Here is an 8,164-nt window from a genome sequence, read left to right on the forward strand (position 1 = left end):
TCTCTCTCTCTCTCTTTCTTTTTTTATTAAAATATGATAGGGATTATTTTATTATTTTTGTTTTCTCTCTCTTTATCATGATGATTGATGAGGATTATTTTATTATTTTTGTTTTTTATTATTTTGGTTGTTTGTATTGGAAGGTTGTTAAAGTTACGGGTTGATTGTTAAGGTTACGGGTTGGTTGTTAAGGTTATGAATCCTCTCTCTCTTTCTTTTTTTATTAAAATATGATGATGATTATTTTATTATTTTTGTTTTCTCTCTCTCTTTATCATGATGTACCAAGAGGATAGTTGAAATGATTGATAAGGATTATTTTATTATTTTCGTTTTTTATTATTTTGGTTGTTTGTATTGGGAGGTTGTTAAAGTTACGGGTTGATTGTTAAGGTTACGGGTTGGTCTATGATGCACGGATACGGATACGGGACACGGATACGACACGGACACGGATACGGGATACGGCAAAATCCAAAAAAATAGGATACGGGGATACGGCGAGGATTTTTTTAATTATTATTATATATAGAAAAATTTATAAAATTCAACTAACAATCTAAATGATGATGAATCTATCACAAAATAACAAGTTTGTAAACAAAAAGGAATTTGAGTACATACTCATTCCATCAAATCACAACATAACAAGTTTCACAAAATAACAAGTTTGTAAACAAAAAATACATCAAGATGAAGTGGAAGCTAGTCCAGTGACTTCTTCATTGCCTTCATCATCAGCAAACAATACAGCCTCCATGGTGGGTTCATCAAGAGACAAGGTGGCGACATCAAGAATACCGGCACCCTGAAATGAGTCGAATGCATCTCCACCAATATCCCACAGCCTCGATTCTCCTTCTTGATATTCTTGGGATGATCGAGAAAGCAAACGTAGATTGCTATGCACATACACAAGATCTTCTGCCCTTGACGGTGTCATCTTGTTCCTCTTCAAAGAGTGAATGAATGAGTATGTACTCCAATTCCTTTCGCAGCAAGAGGATGAGCAGGGTTGGCCTAGAAGCTTTAAGGCCAATGCTTGAAGATTTGAAGTTGACGATCCATAGAGCGCCAACCATGATTTTGGATCCATCAATCCTCTATCGGTAAGAGAATCTGGATCCCTAAAAGTGTCAAGAGCAGCCGAGAATCTAGCAAATTCCAAGTTAACCGTCCTCCGTTCATCGGCATTAGGATAATATCTCCTCAAACACTTGGCCCTTTCCGAAGAGATCTCCTCATCCTGATGGGGTGCTTGCCGATGGATATTCTCATTGAGCCATGTCTCGTGATAATATCTATTAAAATTTAACATTGAATTAGACATTATTAATAGAAATAATCACATCAAAAATAATGAATTGATAACATAATCTAAATTATTACCTTGGATTCAAAGAGTGCGCCAAGCACTCAAGTGGCGTGTTGCTCTTATTCCATCTATCCTCCAAGATCTTGTGTATGACATCATGCGTGTTGCTCTTATTCCATCTATCCTTCAAGATCTTGTATACGACATCATAAAATAAGGAGGGATCATTTCTCTTTTGCTCTCATGTCTATAAATAACAACATTCACCTTCTCAATCATTGTATCTCACATATCATATACCAAATGAAGGCTGGGCTTGTCGGTATCGGTGAGCCGAATCATATCATATATAGGAGCAGTGAAAGCAATAATATAATCCACCCTATCCCACCACAAATCATCAAGCACTTTCTCCTTAACAAACTGTGCTTTTCCCACATCATCATCTCTGTACGAGCTCCAACGGTCGCTAAGAACCATATCTTGGAGGCTTCTCTTGATCACAGTGAACCTCTTTAGCATGATGATCCATGAAGCAAATCGAGTATCAGCAATTGAAAGAAGCTTCATCTTCGAATGCTCATTGAACATAGCCAGCCTCATTGAGTGATTCATGATGAAGTTCTTAATCATCAAAGCATCATCATATACCTCTGTAATCCAGCTGCACTCTGCATAAGCAATTGCATTAGCCTCTGTATTCTTCGCAGCACAAATATTCTTAAGGGCAAGATTGAGGGTGTGAACAACACATGGAGTCCAGAAGATATGTGGATATTTGCTCTCCACAACTGCCCCTGCGGCCTTGCATGCCGAAGCATTATCAGTAATGATTTGGATCACATTTTGAGGCCCCACCTCTCTAATGCAAGCTTCAAGCTTCTCTGCAATGAAATATTTATTCTTCTGCTCTCCCTCAGCATTCACACAGTGCAAGAACATTGGCCCGTTGTCTGAGACCGCAATGAAATTTATCAGTGGCCTCCTCTGTGCATCTGCCCAGCCATCACTACAAATAGAGACCCCCTTCTGCTTCCATGTGCTCCTGATGGGTTCCAACAACCTCTCTACGTGAGCCTTCTCACGTTGCAAAAGAGTGGTCCTCAAAGAATTATAACCCGGAGGCTTGTAACCGGCAATTGAATTGCTTGCGGCATATGTCAACACTCAACGGTGGTGACTCCCCTCCTCCTCTTTGGCTCACTTAGACGAGAAGGCATGCTTTGACTTCCTGCTACTGCACTTGACGCTGAAGAACCTGGCAGCGTCACTGTCCTAGGCATAGAAGCCCTCACCCTTGCTTCTGCTTGATCCGCATCAGTTTGCATGTCTCTCAAATTGTGCGGCTTAACACATTTGCACATTTTAATTCCTTGCCCACTAATCCGCATTAGATGGGCTTTGACCCTTGAGTAGGAGGATGTAAATACTTCATTGCAATAACTACACATCCACTGCCAATTCCCCCCTAACAAGTACTAATTAAATATTAAACCATAACATATATGGAACGTAATACAAAAATCTCGATTTAGTATAAACAACAAGTAACAAGTGCAAATTATAAATATATTTTCATTTAAAATATGAAATATGTTTTTTAATTAAGAATTAAGTGATTAACAATTAAGTATTTACATGTTTATAATTTAGTAGTTAGCATGCAAATTACTATTTTAAGCTCTTTTTTCTAATTATACTAATTAATAAGTTGTTGCTCACTGACTTTGTTTTTCTTTTTACAGATTATACTTAGAGTTAAGCAGCAATGAGCAAGGATGAATGATCAATCAAAATTTCCAACACAATTGCGAAAATAAATATCTGTAATTCATTCATTAAATATGTATATTCATTTGTGTAATAATTCATTTGTGTAACAATTCATTTGTGTAATAATTTATTGACTAACAAAATTATTGACTAACAAATAATTCATTTGTGTAATAATTCATTGTCTAACTAATAATTCATTGTCTAACATATAATTCATTGCCTAACAAATAATTCATTTGTACTATAATTTTTTCTCAAAAAAATATTCATATGTTAGGAAATTAAAACTGAAATTGAAATTAAAAAAATATTCATATGTTAGGAAATTATAACTGAAATTGAAACTAAATAATTTTTTCTCAAAAAAATATTCATATGTTAGGAAATTAAAACTGAAATTGAAATTAAAAAAATATTCATATGTTAGGAAATTATAACTGAAATTGAAACTAAAATTAAAAAAAATAAATTACCAAATAAAGAATAGGATTGTAGATCTGTGACTTGGTCAGCAATATCACGAAGCTGCATAAGTAACAGAAAAAAGTTAGTTTTCTAAAAAAAAAAAACTAAGATATGAGGGACTGAGAGGGACGGAGAGATTGAGAGATAGAAAAAGAGAATAAGAGAGATGAAGAGAATCAAAATTGAGAGAGAGAGAGAGAGACTGAGAAAGAGATTAAGAAAGACTGAAAGAGAATAAGAGAGACTGAGAGAGAGAGACTCGGGAGAGATCAACAGAAAGGGAGAGAGACGAAGAGAAAAGAGAGAGAAAGAATGAGATAGAGAGAGGGACTCAGATCCAGGACGAAGATCGAGAGAGAGAGAGACTGACCTGTTCGTCGAGCGTCGAGCTTCGAGCGTCGAGGTCGAGGACGATGAGATCTTGGTCAGTTCGTCGAGGTCGAGCGTCGAGGAGATCTTGGTCGAGGAGATCAGTTCGTCGAGGTCGACACTGATGAGATCTTGGTCGAGCTTCGAGGTCGAGGAAGAGGAGCGTCAGTTCGTCGAGAGTCGAGGTCGAGGACGAGGAGAGAGCTTCGTCAGTTCGTCGAGCTTTGAGGTCGAGGAGATTAGGGTTTGGGTTTGGGTGGAGGTCGAGCGACGAAGGAGCAAAGAGAGCTCAGCGATGTGGCGGCGTCGGCTTCAGGTAAGTGAGATAGGGTTTTGTTTTGGGGGATTGGGTTTGGGTTTGGGTTTCGGGTCTAATTTTTTCATCCGTTTTTTTTTTCTTTGCATCTCTGCCGTATCCTAACCGTGTCCAGAGCCTGTTTGACCGTGTCCTCCCCTCTCTTGACCATTGACCCGTGTCGGACACGGATTGACCGTGCCCGACACGTGTCGTGCGCGTGTCGGGCACGAATCCGTGTCCGATTCGTGTCGGACACGGGTTCGTGGCCGTTGGGGGTGAATCCGTGCTTCATAGGTTAAGAGTTTGTTGTTAAGGTTGTGAATCCTCTCTTTCTCTCTCTCTTTCTTTTTTTATTAAAATATGATGAGGATTATTTTATTATTTTTGTTTTCTCTCTCTCTTTATCATGATGTACCAAGAGGATAGTTGAAATGATTGATGAGGATTATTTTATTATTTTTGTTTTTTATTATTTTGGTTGTTTGTATTGGGAGGTGGTTAAGGTTACGGGTTGGTTGTTAAGGTTACGGGTTGGTTGTTAAGGTTAAGGGTTTGTTGTTAAGGTTATGAATCCTCTTTCTCTCTTTCTTTTTTTATTAAAATATGATGGGGATTATTTTATTATTTTTTTTCTCTCTCTTTATCATGATGTACCAAGAGGATAGTTGAAATGATTGATGAGTATTATTTTATTATTTTCGTTTTTTATTATTTTGGTTGTTTGTTTTGGGAGGTTGTTAAAGTTACGGGTTGATTGTTAAGGTTACGGGTTGGTTGTTAAGGTTAAGGGTTTGTTGTTAAGGTTGTGAATCCTCTCTCTCTCTTTTTTTTTTTTTTAAAATATGATGGGGATTATTTTATTATTTTTGTTTTCTCTCTCTCTTTATCATGATGTACCAAGAGGATAGTTGAAATGATTGATGAGGATTATTTTATTATTTTCGTTTTTTATTATTTTGGTTGTTTGTATTGGGAGGTTGTTAAAGTTACGGGTTGATTGTTAAGGTTACGGGTTGGTTGTTAAGGTTAAGGGTTTGTTGTTAAGGTTGTGAATTTGTTGTGTAGGTTACGGATTTGTTGTTAAGGTTACGAGTTTAATTGTTAAGGTTACGGGTTTAATTGTTAAGGTTACGGGTTTAATTGTTAGGGTTATCTATCTAAAGATCCTCTTGGTACATCATGATAAAGAGAGAGAGAGAGAGAAAATAATAATAAAATAATCCTCATCATATTTTAATAAAAAAAGAAAGAGAGAGAGAAGGGTATTATGGTCTTCACATGTTTTAATGTCTTGGGTTTTGTGTTTTGGGGCTCAGAGAACAAAATCTTTATTTTTAGGGGTAAAACACTCATTGACCAAGTCTTGGGGGTGGGAAGCATGTTCACTTGGCTTTTGGGGGCTGGAAGCATTTTTCCCTTAATTTTAATATAATATAATATATTGAACATTTTATTATGAATAAATTATGTTAGTTATAAATACTATATATAATATTCAGCTATTATCTTAACACCCCACCTAAACTCAAAACGCCATGCTAAACTGAAAACACCTAAAAGGTATTTTGAAACAAAGGGGTGTTTTTTTAATCTGAGGATGTTTTTGCCCACAAAAACACTCTTGTTCAGTTGTTCCCAACCACATGGTGTTTTTGTTTTGGCAAAAATGAAAACACCATGGAAATGGAGGAGACGTTGTAGTTCCCAAATGCTTCCTTAGAAATTTATGACTCCGGTTCTAATTGACTAATACTCTAAAAAAAATGTATCCTCAGTTATCCCAGTTCCATTTCTAAATTCCAAAATAAAACTCCCCAAGTATCTTATGATGTGAGATGTTAGAATTCTTTGTCAGTAATGTTATTTAGTATAGACATCAACCTTTTCTTTTTCTATCATGAATTTAGTGCTTTTGTTGAAATAGATGTTATATTGAAAAATTCAATGTCATCAAAAGATCTTATTGATCTTGCAGATGGATGAAGTGTTGGCTTCTGTTGCTGAGACTATAAAGAACTTTGCAGTAATATACCTTGTAGATATCACAGAGGTACCAGACTTCAACACCATGTATGAGTTATACGATCCATCTACAGTCATGTTCTTCTTTCGTAACAAACATATCATGATTGATCTTGGTACTGGTAACAACAACAAGATCAACTGGGCAATGAAGGACAAACAAGAGTTCATCGACATCGTTGAGACTGTCTTTAGAGGTGCCAGGAAAGGCCGAGGTCTTGTCATTGCTCCCAAAGATTATTCCACCAAATACCGTTACTGATACTTCTATGTTGTATCTGTAAATTTCTTTCCAGAGTGCATGCTTATGCTGGCATCAAATTTATTAACATTAACATGTACAACGATGTGATAAATGCTGTTAGTACTCTGTGTGTGGTGGTTTTATGGTTTTCGTGCTATTTTCCTTCATGAAAATTCACCTATGTTTTGTACTGAAAAAAGGGCCTATTTGGTTGCAGCTTCCTTCAGTTTGCTGTTGTGCAGGTTCCTTTAAAGATTTAAACATAGAGATTGCTATGACAACTGTACAGTCCAATGTTTTGAAATAGTAATGTGATTTAGTTGTGTATACTTTTCTCTGTGATTGTTGTACTGTGGGCAGAGGGGACTGATGGTAGCTCTTTCTTTGTAATCTAGACTCCTAATTGTGGCTTATAATTTATGAATCTCTGATTTATGGTTTCTTGATAAATATAAATGTTCTTCGCAAGTGTCAGTTCTCCTAGCCTCTAGTTTTGTTAAGGGTTTATTACAGACAGACTTCATGTATTATTGCCCAATTGCAGATATGCCCCATTAGTTCTATTATTCTCTAGGTAGACCTCCTAATGCGAAATTCTTTTTGACTCTTTTATCCTTATCAGAAACAAATTTCTCTTCCTGCGTGTAAAAGAGTTTAAAAAAATTCTAAAAGAGTTCAAAAAATCTCACTCAGAGGGTCCTCAATTAATCCTTGTCTTCTATAAATGGTGGCATGTCTTTTCTCAACTAATAAAGTTTGTTCTCTAGTTATTCCAGAAAGATTTTGAACTCAACTTGGCGCAATTCTCTGTTTCCAGCTGTTCAGCTCATTTACCGCAAAGATCTAGTGCTTAAAGCTCCATCAGCTCTGTTCACAAGGAACCAACACGTTGCTGATCACTTCAAAAATCAACAGGTACATTCGTTATTTTTGCACAGTTGGTTGGTAACGTATGCACAAGGCACTTCCGTGTGGAGTGCACTCAATAAAATCAAGCAAATTATTCGTCTGCGCTGGCCAAAGTGCTGGCCTTGAGAAAGATCTCCATTCATGGGAAAATTCGAAGGGTCAATTATTTGCACCTCATGGGTGGCTCTCTTAACCTCAATTCTATATTGTCTGCTTCCATTTTTGTGCTCGACGTCTTAACACTTGGACCGTGCTGGTTGAATAGCTCCTCCTACTGAAAATGAAACATAAGGTTCACTGTATCTTCAAAATGAAATGACTCAAGTGTTCTACTGGAAAAATGCCTATAAATTCTCTTCCTAGTCCAGCATATGCTCTTGTAGTAGTCCTCTCTCGAAAATGGCAAGAGAAGAAGCTCGGTTGTACGCGACTGAAGTTGCTCCGAAGAAGCTTGCTTTCATTGGGAAGAACAAGGGTATTAAGATTTTAGAGACCATTGAGGAAGAAGATATGGAGGAGCTTGGAGGTTTCTTGTTGTCTTTAGGGAGAATCCTCTTCTTAGCATTCGGTTGGAGGATGAAACTGAAGCTGAGATGATTGCTTTGTTTACGCTGTCCATGTAAATTCAAGGGCTAGTTGCCCACACACCCCTATAATATTGTTGATAGTTTTATTGTTGTCAGATAGAACCCCGTGTGTTAAAAAAAAATTTTACTCGTTTACCCTGGGTGAAATTTTGACGGATTTTGCCTCTGGGTCGAATTAG

The 8,164-nt window shown here is 36.9% G+C and overlaps 2 protein-coding genes across 2 annotated transcripts; one reads left to right on the top strand and one right to left on the bottom strand.

Moving 5' to 3' along the window:
* Positions 1-412: 412 nt before the first annotated feature.
* LOC109827707 lies at positions 413-2,776 on the bottom strand. The gene is made up of 3 exons (XM_020394724.1): positions 1,605-2,776; positions 1,390-1,494; positions 413-1,301 (listed from the first exon to the last, which is right to left on the bottom strand). The coding sequence occupies exons 1-3, from the start codon at positions 2,255-2,257 to the stop codon at positions 689-691; spliced, it is 1,371 nt and encodes a 456-aa protein (XP_020250313.1). The 5' UTR covers positions 2,258-2,776; the 3' UTR covers positions 413-688.
* Positions 2,777-6,166: 3,390 nt separating this feature from the next.
* On the top strand, positions 6,167-6,816 carry LOC109827708 (thioredoxin-like protein YLS8). The gene has a single exon (XM_020394725.1). It carries the CDS (start codon positions 6,199-6,201, stop codon positions 6,505-6,507), a length of 309 nt encoding a protein of 102 aa, XP_020250314.1. The 5' UTR covers positions 6,167-6,198; the 3' UTR covers positions 6,508-6,816.
* The last annotated feature ends 1,348 nt before the right edge of the window (positions 6,817-8,164 follow it).

This window comes from Asparagus officinalis, unplaced genomic scaffold (assembly GCF_001876935.1).
Source record: "Asparagus officinalis unplaced genomic scaffold, Aspof.V1 AsparagusV1_Un381, whole genome shotgun sequence".
In the NCBI taxonomy this organism is placed as follows: Eukaryota; Viridiplantae; Streptophyta; class Magnoliopsida; order Asparagales; family Asparagaceae; genus Asparagus; species Asparagus officinalis.

Excerpts from the sequence above, each read along its gene's own strand:
- LOC109827707 (XM_020394724.1), bottom strand. The coding sequence starts at position 2,257 with ATGTTCTTGCACTGTGTGAATGCTGAGGGAGAGCAGAAGAATAAATAT. Across the intron at positions 1,495-1,604 it reads CTTCATTTGGTATATGATAT|ATGGAATAAGAGCAACACGC; the intron begins GTGAGATACAAT and ends CTTGAAGGATAG. Across the intron at positions 1,302-1,389 it reads GCGCACTCTTTGAATCCAAG|ATATTATCACGAGACATGGC; the intron begins GTAATAATTTAG and ends AAATTTTAATAG.
- LOC109827708 (XM_020394725.1), top strand. The coding sequence starts at position 6,199 with ATGGATGAAGTGTTGGCTTCTGTTGCTGAGACTATAAAGAACTTTGCA.